At 42.0% G+C, this 14655-nt stretch overlaps 1 protein-coding gene across 1 annotated transcript in view; it reads right to left on the minus strand.

Annotated features, from left to right (window-relative positions):
• Positions 1 to 4252, minus strand: part of LOC142495905 (histo-blood group ABO system transferase-like) — a 68829-nt gene extending 64577 nt beyond the window's left edge. The window contains exon 1 of the mRNA XM_075602011.1: positions 4073 to 4252. Coding sequence (XP_075458126.1) covers positions 4073 to 4088 — 16 coding nt within the window. The 5' untranslated portion in view covers positions 4089 to 4252. The remainder of the gene's footprint in view (positions 1 to 4072) is intronic.
• Positions 4253 to 14655: the final 10403 nt, after the last annotated feature.

Genomic DNA, 14655 nt, shown 5'->3' on the forward strand with positions numbered 1-14655 from the left:
TGTTAGAATGCCTCGAGGCACGAATGAGTGTTCGTATCAATTTACAGGCTCATTAATAAACCAACCTATTTCTGTTATTAATTCATAAATGCATAACAGGTGCAAAGAGCCCACAAAGTGTGGTTATATAGCTCTGAGGCAAGGATCAGGTCCGTATCCAGTTATAGCCTCCTACATATAATTGTTATGCACTATTTTGTAATCAATAGGTCAATAGCTCATAAAACCTCAAAATCATGCAGTCAGGAACCAGTGTGTAACAGACAGACAGGGTGTATCAGTAAAGTAACACACAAATTGTAAGTCAGTCAAAATCAATACTTGCTACATAAAGTGCCAAGAGGATCACTCAATAAAACACTGCAACTGTATCTAGGTAAATGCTTCCCATGTTGCTATTACCATCGTCATCGTGTAGCATTAGATACATCTAATTGTCCAATATGTTACCAGTTTAGTGCAGTGTTGTAAATATCATCCAGGCTCAGCTGGCAACTTTAGAAAAGTGTGTGTTTGTATCAGACCTGCATTGTGGCGACTTGCGGATCCTACCGGCACTCAGATGTGCCTCTCGCCCTTGTTGCTGTGTACACGCGTCATGACGTCAGTCTGGCCCCGCCTCCCACCTGACTTACGTTTCGCTTGACAAACCGCCTCCGCACTGTCTGTATAGTTACAGTTGTATGTATATCAATGTTTATAATTAACATGTTTTTATATTTATCCGATATAGTTTCATCCTTTTTTCTGTATAATCATATTATGTACAGTTAATAAGTAGATATCTAGTATTTAGCTTGAAATTACAATCAATTACTGTTAGCACAGATGACCTAATTCATGGTATGATTGGACTTATTTCATTCTCATGCTGCGATTGGACAGAAATACTCTTAAATAGCAGGCCCAATGAGAATACACGTTATCCCCTGATGAAATCCGTTACCCGGAAGAAACACGTTAGGGCAAGTGGTTTTACGGAACTACGGTGGAGGACTAGCTCTTACTGTATACCAGTACCTTAATCAAAACATTGATCTAATCTCACTCAATTTGTTTAGTCTATTGTTCAATCCAGAGTACACACAGTACTCGACATTGGATTGCTATAGGTGTGTCCCTTAGTGAATTTTAACCCCCATTATTTTAAATTGTAGAACTAATAAAATGTATTTTAACTAATTCATATAACATTCAGTATTTGGGATTCAGTGCCCAATTGGGTTTCTAGTTTTGTCTTGATAGTAATTTATATATATATATATATATATATATACTCTGCATACCCAGTTAACCAACCCACACTGATGAGACCCATTAAGTTCGAAACAGCTGTCTGTGGGTGGGTTTTCTGGGTATGCACCTTAACCATGGCTGTGCTCAAAGCTGTGACCATGTAGCAAGCTTAAGCCTATAGGGAACCATGTTAAAAATGGTTTTTTGAAGCAAAAAGTGGCACTGTGAGCTCATTTGCATGTCATTTCCAAGAATCCCTTGCTGCAGTGTAAGTGCTGTGTGCTGGGTAATAATGGCGAGAGGCGGGGTTGCATACCTGCCTAAGACATGCAGATGAGCATACAGTTGTATTTACATTTGCATATTTGCTTTGCTGTGGAGGGTTTTTGTCACTTTTTTTACTCACCATAACTTAACTCAGTATGGTAAACCCCATCCTTTAGCTTCTCTGCATACCCAGTTAACCAACCCCACACTGATGAGACCCATTAAGGTCGAAACCTCTGTCTGTGGGTGGGTTTTCTGGGTATGCACCTTAACCCTGGCTGTGCTCAAAGCTATGACCATGCAGCATGCTTAAGCCTATAGGGACCATGTTAAATATGTTTTTTGAAGCAAAAAGTGGCTCATTTGCATGACATTTCCCAGAATCCCCTAAGACACGCAGATGAGCATACAGTTGTATATATATATATATATATATATATATATATATATATAAAAGAACAAATCTGTAGTACTCACGAATAGAAAAAAGTGTAATTTAATCCAAAATCATCAGGCAGTCAGACAAAACTCCAGAGTGACGTACGTTTCAGACCCCTTGGTCTTTTCTCAAGGTCTGTCACAGAACATTTGTTCTTTTCTATACAGTGGCGGCCGAGCTGAGTCTTCTGCGGGCCGCCACCCGCAATGTGCGGGCAGACTCCGGGCAGACGCGGCTGGTGACACGCGGCTAGTGCCGCGTGCCGCGCGTCACTGTGGCGCCGTCACACGTTCCGCCGGCATCCCCGGGTAAGGGGACAGGGGACAGGGGAATGGAGGGGAGATGAGGGAAGAGGCGAAGCAGAGGCAGCCAGGGGGTCACGAGGGGAGGGGAAGACGCGCGAAGCTGCTGTAGCAGAGGCAGAGCAGCCAAGCAGCCAGGGGGTCGCGAGGGGAGTGGAAGATGCGGCTGAGCGCGGCCAAGTTCGGCGCCAGGCAAAAAAAGCCCCGGAAAATTACGGGCATTTGTAAGATTGAAGCTGGCCGCAGCAGTATATTTGGGCTGGCTGGTGTTCCCTGTCCATCTGTAAGCACCTGGACTAATGATAAGTATACTTTAACTTTTATTCAGATGTTTGTGTGCACCCAGCATCTATTTTGTGTGTGTATATATATATGTATATATATATATATATATATTCTTGAATAGCACATGCATTGTTTACAGCCCTGTGTCTAACACATTCATCTCTGGCAGTGCAGCAGTTAAAAGTCAGAAAGATCAGTTAACATTCATTTACAGTATACGCTGATACAATATACATTTAGTATTGTAAATATAAGTGAATATCTGCATGAGAAAAAAAAATATTGTTTCTCCTGTCCCTTCAAAAATGTATTTGAAATACTGTAATTGAAGCTCAATAACAGTGCGACGGAAATGCCGACGTTCTTTTTCAAGTCCTTTTGAATAATTTAGAAGCTTTTGAAAGAAACCATGAAAACTCATTTTATTCCTTGTTCGCCCTGGTTTTAGTAAGCCTTGATTTACCCTCCAGATTGAGAACTAAGCAATTTAAGAAGTTTGTGCTCAAAGCATCCAAACGCCTATCTTAACAAGCAAAAATACAGTACGCGCCCCATGTTTACAGTATATAAAGTGCTTGTAATGATGGCATCAAGGAAGGACTCATAAAGAAAAAAAGATGTGGTCTTGTGAAAAAATAGTTGCTATTTCTGTTTAAAATAATACACGTTTCGTTCCTTATTTAAGCTTTTACAAGTGGGACACAAGGTCTATATAGGGAGCGAAACATTGATTTGTTTGAAATAAATATCAACTCTTTTTTTGACAAAATCACAGGTGTGTCGTTGGATTTTTTTTCTTTATGATTACTTCTCAAAATGTTATTGAAAGGATGGGCACCCGTGGCAGAATAACTAAAGGAGCTGTGAGAGTTCCTCTTTCTGTGCATTAAATACACAGGGATGAACCCCATTTAATATCTCTCTCTCTCTCTCTCTCTCTCTCTCTCTCTCTCTCTCTCTCTCTCTCTCTCTCTCTCTCTCTCTCTCTCTCTCTCTCTCTCTCTCTCTCTCTCTCTCTCTCTCTCTCTCTCTCTCTCTCTCTCTCTCTCCTCTCTCTCTCTCTCTCTCTCTCTCTCTCTCTCTCTCTCTCTCTCTCTCTCTCTCTCTCTCTCTCTCTCTCTCTCTCTCTCTCTCTCTCGTTCTTCATAAGATCTCCTAGTTGAGATACAGTATATATTACACACATGTATGCGTTTATTTATTATAGATAGATGTATGTGTGCGTGACTATTACTTTCTCTTGCTGATCCTCTTTTGAGCTTTATTTAATTTATTTCTGTTTTTACAAAAATCATCAAGCTGATAGGAAGTTCAACAAATATTTCCTTCTAATTTCCCGTCTTTCTGTTTGTAATATGTATATATTTTTCTTTCTCCTTTCCCTAATGCTGCTGCACTCCACCCCCCCCCTTCTTTCTTTCCATCTCCCCATGGATTTTCCTCTATTTTTGTTCTTCTCTTCCATCCATCTGTTGGGGGGTGCACATTTTTCTGACCCCTCTTTACCCCCTCCCTCAGCATAGGAATCAGCAGAGATACTCACAGTTGTCAGTGCACATAATAGCAGGATGTTATTCCAAGCAGGGACTGGAACAAGAGCTCAATGCACAGGGGTTTCTGGTCAACAGTACTATGTAGGTGCCTCAGACCACATTAAATGCCTGGCAGGCTTGGCACATTATGATTATGTTCCTCCTCCCAGCTGAAGGTGTTCACCTGGGGCTTGTACACTGCACAAGTTGGTGCATGACACACATTCATACACAGGCAAGAAGCCTCCCATTTGCCAAGGGGGGGGGGCAAACCAAGAAAAAAGCCAGATCCCAGGGTATTTAAGTTTCAGGGGGAGGGAGGGGGGGGGGGGGGGGGGGGAGGAATATGCAATACCTTCCAGTAAGGGTTAATGTTCATTTGGCAGAATCGAAATATTCCAAATAATGTTAAAAACAATCAAACTGACAGAGGTTTTATTTATATATTTGTACAAAGAAATTCATAGTGTAGAAAAGTACGTTTTATAATTTCAGCATAAACTATGATTTTGATAATGTAACCTGTCTGACATAAATGTGTGCGTGTGCGTGTTTGTATATATATATATATATATACACTGTATATGGAGTGTGGAGTTGTATTCTCAGCAATTTCTTCAGCAGCTGATTCCTGGCATAAAATACCCTCATTGGACTTGTTGCTAAGTATTATACTGTTATCATTAGAGGATACATTTACTCTCTTTCATTGCTGGTTATGCTTATGTAACGGATTTTCTGACCTGGCCTGACCCACCCAATCTCACATTGGCCCCTGTGGTCTAACCAGTCCCCATTACATGGTATTGTCTGGTGGTGCACCTGTTGGCAACAGGATTCCTGACTCCCGCATGATGGTGTGTGGGGATTTGCCAACCCAGACAGGCAGCTGAGGTAGTGTGCTTGAGTCCTACCTAGATCCAGTGCAGCGCCTCCACCTCATCAGGATCCCGGCGTCCGCTTACGGATGATTCTGATGAGGAACTCCTCTGTGGTGCCATCCTCAGTAGAGTAATCCCAGACTCACACACGAGGGTATATTTGAACAAGGTCATTCTTTATTGCATGGTGATGTGGGCCAGCTGCCCCTCGCAGTAGTCTCTTAGCCACACATCATTATCTCGGTGCTTCCCTTTAAAAGGTATGTCTCTCTCGGATTAGGGATTCCCTCTCCCCACAGGGATATCTTCCCTGTGCCAGGTCCCTGGTCACAGTCTAGGCCCTATCAGCCAGATGCTCTTGCACAATCTGTGGGCCACTAGTTATAGCACTAGTGGGCCATCTCCTCCCAGTCTATACACAGACTGGCTCCTTACTCTAACCACTACCTAAAAACATAAATTTTGAGCAGTGCTGTGCCTTATGTATCCTCTGGGGGCTGGAACAACTCTGACATCACTAACCATGGATTCAGAGCACGTGACCACTCCCATCCATACATAGGGCACCTCACCAGGGTGTGAGGGCAAACTCCATAATTACTGCTGGCATGCCCATAACTTACCAGGCCTTACTGTCAGCAGGAGAGATGACTGTAAGCCATTTTACAGCATGGCTACACTTACATATGCTGATCACCTTTGATTGTTTCACTCTGTGCACTATACAGGCATACCCCACATTAACGTACAGTACGCAATGGGACCGGAGCATGTATGTAAAGCGAAAATGTACTTAAAGTGAAGCACCACCTTTTCCCCACTTATCGATGCATGTACTGTACTGCAATCGTCATATACGTGCAGAACTGATGTAAATAAGGCATTTGTAACAGGCTCTATAGTCTCCCCGCTTGCGCACACCTTCGTTACAGGTAGGGAGCTGGTATTGCTGTTCAGGACGTGCTGACTGGCGCATGCGTGAGCTGCCGTTTGCCTATTGAGCGAGATGTACTTACTCGCGAGTGTACTTAAAGTGAGTGTACTTAATCCGGGGTATGCCTGTATTTGTCTGTATTAGACCTTGACCCAAATTCCCATATACACCTTTGAAAGGTAGAATCATTTTAACTCCTAAATAATTTTAACTCTGACCGGCCGATAAGAGTGATAGGAGGCTGTTTCTATGCCTCCACACTCATAGTTTAGCCAGCATTTGAGTGCACACTTACATAGGCCTTTTAGTATACAGGGTTTTCTTAACCTTTAGTGAGGGTCTCAGCTTCAATTTTGTGTTAGCGACACTGTGGATTATTTTAATTGTTTTCTGTTTTATGTGATATATTTAAAGCTGCAGTTCAGTCTTTTTTTTTATTTTTATTTATTTTTTTACTTCAATAGTTTCATGTGGGCAATCTCTAATTACCTAAAGAACTGCATAGCTGCCGGTCAATTCGTTCTCTGTCTTTTGATTGGCAATGTCTGGCGACATCTTTAAATATGGGGAATGTAAATCGTTGCTATAGGAACAAGCATGCTTGTTAAAATAGAATACAAGAAAATTGGTCTTTCAAAGTTGTTTTTTTTAAAACAGAAAATGCTAAAAGTATTTTTTCTTACTACAGAACAGATTTATTTAAAAAAAAACCACACATGCAGGATATTGCCTGAACTGCAGCTTTAATAAATTAGATAATTTTGAATGCTAGAGTGTTGTAGTTGGGATTTCTTTCTTCTTCTTGTATGTATGTATGTATGTATGTATGTATGTATGTATGTATGTATGTATGTATGCATATATATATATATATATACACACACACACACACACACACACACATACACACACACACATATATATGTACAGGTATCGGTACCGTATTTTTTTTATTTGAGTGTGGTACAATGTGGTATCTTCGATATTTTGATGTAGAGGTATCTGTGCCGTGTTGAGTAAAACCCTTGCTTTCTTTTATCAATGTAACTTCGCCGGAAGAAGAGATCACACAAAGCTCGCACAAATAAAAGCATTTCGTTAGCCACAGAACGGTATTGTGTATTCATTTTTTATTTTATATATATTGTATTGTATTGTATGTCTTTATTTATATAGCGCCATTAATGTACATAGCGCTTCACAGTAGTAAAACATGAGGTAATCAAATAAATAACAGAGCATGGGAATAAGTGCTTTAGACATAAAAGTAACATTAAGGAAGAGGAGTTCCTGTCCCTAAGAGCTTACAGTCTAATTGGTAGGTAGGGAGAACATACAGAGACAGTAGGAGGGGGGTTCTGGTAAGTGCGTCTGCAGGGGGCCAAGCTTTATGTATCATGTGTTCAGAATATCCACAGTGCTATTCATATGCTTCTTTAAGCAAGTGTGTCTTAAGGTGGGTCTAAGGCCTAGGACATAGTAAAATCAGCGTCGCTGAGGTGGGCTGAGCCGCACTGAACAAATGCACAAAGCCCCTGCATCTGTAATCAGCGCGGCTATAGTTTCTCCCTCCGCATGCGTGCTGATGCGTGCGGAGGCTGAGAAAATCAGAAGAGACAGGCAAGTTTGAAATTTTGCCGCTTGGGGGAGCGAAGGAGCGGTCACATGACCGCTCCCATCCAATCGGGCTGCAGCCGGCATTTACCTACTGTGTCGGTGAGATAGCAGAGCCACCAGACCAGACAGAGTAGAGGCAGCAAAGAGGTGTGTGTGTGTGTGTGTCACTGTGTGTGTCACTGTATGTGTGTCACTGTATGTGTGTGTGTGTGTCACTGTGTGTGTGTGTCACTGTGTGTGTGATTTATGTACAGTATGTATGTGTGTGTGTATGTGTGTGAATATATTTATCAAAGTTGCACAATGTTAATAAATAATTTATTCTCACAACATGTCTTTTTTTAATTTTTAAATATTATATAATATACACACACACATATACACACACAGGTTCCCCAGTGACACACAAACACACAGACCACTTCAAAGTGACACATGCATTTACCCAATGACACACACACACACACACACACACACACACACACACACACACACACACACACACACACACACACACACACACACACACTGACAGCTACCAAGTGACACACACACAAACAGTCATACCTGCCTCCCAAGCGCGCTTGCTGTCTCCTCTGGCAGGACAGCAAAAAGCTCCTGGTAGAGCGAGCGGCAGCGAGCAGCAGCACCACCAAATTCTTTACTATGTCCCAGGCCTTAAAGGGGGATAGAGAGGGTGCTAGTCGGGTGCTGAGGGGAAGAGCATTCCAGAGGTGTGGGGCAGTCAATGAAAAGGGTTTAAGGCGGGAGAGGGCTTTAGATACAAAGGGGGTAGAAAGAAGACATCCTTGAGAAGAACGCAAGAGTCTGGATGGTGCATAACGAGAAATTAGGGCTGAGATGTAAGGAGGGGCAGAAGAGTGTAAAGCTTTAAAAGTGAGGTGGAGAATTGAGTGTGAGATGCGGGATTTGATCGGAAGCCAGGAGAAGGATTTTATGAGGGGAGATGCTGAGACAGATCTAGGAAAGAGTAGAGTGATTCTGGCAGCAGCATTTAGGATAAATTGTAGGGAGACAGGTGAGAGGCAGGAAGGCTGGACAGCAGGAGTGTAACATGGGACTTATCCCTGTTCAGTAATGTGCCTTTAATCTAGCAGTGTGGTAGTTAATTACAAAACACCACCTGCCTGATTAGATTGTTTACAAAAAGCCTGCCTTTGAGACAGGAAGTGACTCCTTAGCTCTGACTGAGAGCTGACCTTTGGAGCTGACCGGTCTTGAGCTCTGAACAGCAGAGCTGATTTCAAGACACAGGGAAAACTACTACACCTGAAGCTGAACCAGGAAGTGAGAAGTTTTTCCTTCCAAGAAACAGATAAGACTTTTATTCTTAAGAGACTGCTTATATCTGCTTATTTTCATGCTATATGTTTTGGGGCTACGAGACATGCTTAACTAATGGAGATGTGAACTAATTGCATAGGATTTCACTAGAAATACTCCCAAGTGAATGGAAACTTTGTTCCCCCCCTGTGTTTGGATAATTTCCTGATGAAAAGGAAAGGGCACAATAAAGCCTATTATAATTTCACATTATAAAGCCTCCTAATTGTGTACCTCTGTGAACGTCCGTCTACATATGGTGTCAGAAGTGGGATAAGAGGTGTCCTTGTAGTTAAAAAGGACCGGAGATTTTTATGTGAATTTTTTTTATGCTTTTTGCCTATAAACAGTCAGAGAAAAAAAAAAAAACCTCATGCAGCAGAGATCAGAGTTAAAGGGACACACCACTGAAACTTACACTGCATTGAAACTTACAAAACCACAGATGGACTCTTTGCCCCAATCCCAAGAGGAGAGAGACTGCTGAAGCAGCTAAAACTTTATTTGCCTATCACAAAGCGTAATATGGTCATTGAAATAGGGGTTTTGCCTTCCAGCTATAGTCAGGGTTCAAGAAGTGAGTCAGCCCTTAAAAGGGATAGGTGTTTGTTGTTTTCAAAAGTTTCACTGAAGCAGTGAATACAGATGGTGACCCACGAGTGGTACTGATTTTGCAAATAAAGGTTGCCACACTGCATAGGGCTACTAGCTGTGAATGGAGTATATGCAGAAAAGTGTGAAAATTGATACAAGACTGTGCTGAAGCAGGGGAAATTTTAGCAAACAAATGCTGAGTGTAAAATTGCCCTATAAAGGAAAAGGTTTTTCAAAGCCAATTGCTGAGTGTTGAGTACACTGCAAAGAATGTTTTTTTTTCTGCAAGTAAAAAAGTATGCCTATTATCTTGGGAGCAAAACAGACACCCAAAGTGTGAAGTGTGAATGCCATAATACCCAAAGATGCGACTGAAAATAACTGAACTCAGGCAGAAAACCAAATTCTGTTGCTGAAGCAGAGGGATTGCACCTAGCAAGTAAATGGTGTATAGCAAATAGACTTTTTACCTAGCAACTGCACATCTTGTATACCTGATAAAAGAAAATGCATGCACAGTACTGCTGATATTGAAAAAAAAATTTTTTTACCCAAGAAAGAAAAGTCTACAGAGATGTCTGTGAGAGCTACGACCTCTACAAGCAAAATATGCCCATCTGTAGGACTACCACAATTGGGGGTTCTAGCAAATACAGTGGCAACTGCTGCAATAGCGCCTCCTGAGGCCTGGAAGAAAATTACACCTGATAGCCTAAAAATGGAGGACAAGATGCAGCGTTCCTGTAATGAACCCTACCCCATGGAAGAGTGGCCCTTCCAGTCCAATAAGAGGAAGACATCTCTTACGGGGAACACGAACAGAGTCACACCCACAAAACACCCCAAGAATAGTGGGGGTGCCTGAACTCGGCACGAACAGAAAAGACCGCTCCCTTTGATGACGAATATGATCAGCAGGAGACAGAGCGGGAGCAGTGGATCACCGAATATTTCTGTCAGCTAAAGCAGCTGCAAGAAAAGCCTGGCGTATATAATGAAGCTGCTAAAATTTCAAATGAAGATGGAGACCCCAATATCCCTGAAGGGACGGTGTCATCCAAATCAACAGGGCAGAAAAAGAAAAAGAAAAGCAGTTCTTCACTTACCGTGGAAGGAACAGACACGTCCGCAGATCCTGTGGAGGGAAAGGGGGACCGAGTTGCCCTGCAGCCTAGAGAAAATGGAGAATTCGTTCCGCGGGTAACCGAATATCCAGAGGGCCCAAGGCAGAAGTCGTGTACCCCAAAGAAGTGTCTGTCTGGTGCCAACAGTGAGGAACCCTCGGCCAACCATCCCAGGGAAGTGGAGTCGGAGCCAGTGAGTGACGATCCCTTGACCAGCCCTGAAGACGCCCTGAAAATTGGACCGGTCTTGAGCTCTGCACAGCAGAGCTGATTTCAAGACACAGGGAAAACTACTACACCTGAAGCTGAACCAGGAAGTGACAAGATTTTCCCTCCAAGAAACAGATAAGACTTTTATTCTTAAGAGACTGCTTATATCTGCTTATTTTCATGCTATATGTTTTGGGGCTGCGAGACATGCTTAACTAATGGAGATATGAACTAATTGCATAGGATTTCACTAGAAATACTCCCAAGTGAATGGAAGCTTTGTTCCCCCCCCCCCCCCTGTGTTTGGATAATTTCCTGATGAAAAGGAACAGGCACAATAAAGCCTATTATAATTTCACATTATAAAGCCTCCTAATTTTGTACCTCTGTGAACGTCCATCTACAAGGAGGTTACAGTAATCAATGTAATCAATCAATATATATGTATATATTTATATGTATATATATATAAAGAAAAAGTATAAGGTGCGCAAAACTGATTTAAAATAGTGTTGCAATGATGTCTATGAGTGCTGCCACAATGTAATGGGTGCACACCACCCCAAAGAAAATACAAAGTACAAAAAACATAAAAGGCGCAAATCAAAGACACAGGTGCATGGATATACAACACCTGAAGGATAAATACGTGAACAAGTTCTATATTCTAATTCCACAACAAGATGTACCTATAAATGATAAAGATACCAATATGGTGAAGTACGTTTATGAATAAAATTATTGTGCAAGCAACAGAGGCTAGTTACAATGTAGCAGAAATAACAGGCATATCAGTAAAATGCTTTCAGATCGCTGCATCAAAGGGGCTGATAATCTCAGGAACCGCTCACTCCGTTTGTGTACTCGGACGCAGAAGCTTCACTACTCAGCTGTAATCAGCAGTTGCGCAGGTCCTCCGATGGTGACGTCACTCCCCTAAACGGGGATACCGCTGGCTCCATTCACTCAGTGAGATTAGCCACAAGGCTCAATTCTTGATATAACAGTCCCAATAGCCTTTAAATAAGGCTTTGCAGCAAATAGAAAGACAGTTAAAGTCCTGAATATAACAGAAAATAGGGAGATCTACTAAGAGACCCTCACCCTACTAGTTTCGTCTTCTGGGGTGCCCAATGCTACATCCAATTGACAAAACACATAAAGTAATAAGTATTATATTGTACTTCAATGATAATAATATTTACTTGGTTATTTAGTTAAACCCTTTGGCCAAAGCATCATAAGCCTGCATACCACGTCAAGGTATATCCAAAATTAATACAGGTCCTACACTACACTGTGAACCCTTCCCTTTACTTCTGTATGAGTGGAAAGAACCATAGTAGATCCTGTTCTTTGCAGCAAAGTGAAAAGACCTCCCAAGTTAAAAAGGTGAGGAGGAGTGAGCTCTGGGGGGAGGTGCCACCTACCTCCATTACAACTGGTTCCAGTCAGAAATTGATTACCACACACATTCCCAGCTAGCTCAAACTCCTACACCCACCACATCATGAATATATATTTATGTCAAAAAGAGTGCTACGGGGCGTGTCAAATGTATACAACAAAAGACAGGGGTGCCCAATGCTACATCCAATTGACAAAACATATAAAGTAATAAGTATAAGTATAAATACAAGCAGAACGGTATTGTGTATTCATTTTTTATTTTATATATATATATATATATATATATACCGTACACATTTTACTTAATGGTGGGTGAAAAAGGAGACAGAAACCTCGACCGTTGGCAGATAGCCAATAAAGAATATCACTTGTGAGCACATTCACATGTCTTAGACAGGATTGCAACCCTGCCTTTCACAATTATCATTGGCATACAGTGCTTTCACTGGAGCAAGGGATTCTGGGAAATGACATGCAAATGGACACACAATGTGTCACCTTTTGCCTGAAATCCATTTTTACATGGAACCCTTATAAGTAAATGCACTCTGTTCACACGGGTTTTAAGCACAGGTAATGACCATGAGCCCGCCCCTTCTTGTTCTTCCTATGAGGGAGTGGCAAATGTAGTTCAGTCCTGCTCTGGAGGTGGAAGAGAGAGCAGTGGAGCTGTGAGTTTCTCCCATGGCGGGATGAGCGTGCCCACCCCCAGCCTTTTGGCTGGGGGAACATCTGACTCAGCCACAGAGGCCCTGTAAGACCAGGGGCCATTACCATCCAGGGGTCTGGGATCTCTGAGACTCTGCATCACTGTAAGGAAGATCTGCAGTGGATGCCTGCCATGCAATAAAGACCCTTGTTATTACACTCCTGTTTAAGTAGTCATTAGGCAGGAGGGAGATGTATGCAATAGTGGGGGCTGATTTCTGGAACCCACTATGGCTGAAGGCGCTAACACCATGAGAAGAACTACAGAAAGAATCTAAGCCTGTCCTGATCTCCATACCATTGCAGATCCACTCAGCTTTCCTGATCTTAACAGGTATCCGCACCACACACAGGTAGCAGAAGCTGTGTATCTCCCACTCGCACAAATAAAAGCATTTAGTTAGCCTCAGAACGGGCACACAAGGCATCACTCCCATTCAGCACTGTTTAGATTCTTCTAATTTGTCTACAGCACAAAGCATATTTATTGTAGATTCTATTTTTTTCGTGTTCGAGCACAAATACTTTTTATTTGCCGCACAATTTTGTTTACAGACAAGGGGTACTGCAATGGGTATTTTTGTCACACCTTCTTACGCTAACCTTTTTATGGGACTTTAGGAATCCACTCATATATTCAGTGACACCAATAAATACAGAGATCCTATTATTTTTTATCGTAGATACAGATGCAGCGGCCGTTATTCGAATCGGCCGTTATGGATCCCGATTTCTTTGGGTGCAATTCTTCGCGTATCCGTGGCAGAAATGAATAAATTGTAATGTGTACAGTACTGTGCTTCTTTACTATTGTGTCAATTTGCAGGTGATAAAAACACAAGTCAACATGCGTCTTAAGGTGGTACGGTTGGAAGAAACACGCGCCATGACATGGGTATTCCGAGGTATACAACGCGTGAAATGTTCGAATAACGTCCGCTGCATCTGTACAACGATGATCTCATCTTCATTTGGGAGGGAGACATAGACCTTATTTAGATTTATAGGTAGTCTTAACAATAATGACTATAAATTGCAGTTTGCACATATGTACCGTAGCCACCATATAAATTACCTCGACCTTCCATTATATATAGATATGGACTGCCGCATCCAGACTGATATGTTTCATAAAACAAACTCTCGCAACACCTTCCTAAGAGCTAAAAGCAACCACACAAGATCACTGATAAAAAGGCATCCTCAAGAGCCAGTTCTTGAGGCTGAGACTAATTTGCTCAGATTCTGAGTCCTATTTGGAACAATCAAAAGATCTCAGCTCCAGAATCTTATCTAAACAATAAACACGTAGTGTAGTTCAGGTACTGTAGCATTTGAATATGCAAAACACATTAATAGATTGTGATTCTATGAGATCCAATCTCAGAATATGGATGATATTAACTATGCAAATTGTAGAAGGGAGATACCCCCGCTTTTCATAACTATTTACAGTAAACAATCAAACAACAAAGTCAGGGGAGCGGGGGATGTGACACCATAGGACAGAGAAGAAAAATTAGTACTGTATGACAGTCAGGGTAAGTAGTGTATGGAACCTCCAATATTTATACTCACACATGTAAGAGTTATATGGGAATATCCAAAACTGTGGCAAAATGTAGTAAACGTGAGTGGATGTTGTGACCACAGCCTTCTCAGGGGTACCCCAGGGGCACCAAGAACAGCAGACGGGTTCGGTGAGTATCAAGGAATCTTTATTGCGAGTGCACAAGTAGATGACACATAGAAAGCGGCTTCAGCGTGATCTG

Source organism: Ascaphus truei, chromosome 5 (assembly GCF_040206685.1).
Source record: "Ascaphus truei isolate aAscTru1 chromosome 5, aAscTru1.hap1, whole genome shotgun sequence".
Lineage (NCBI taxonomy): Eukaryota > Metazoa > Chordata > Amphibia > Anura > Ascaphidae > Ascaphus > Ascaphus truei.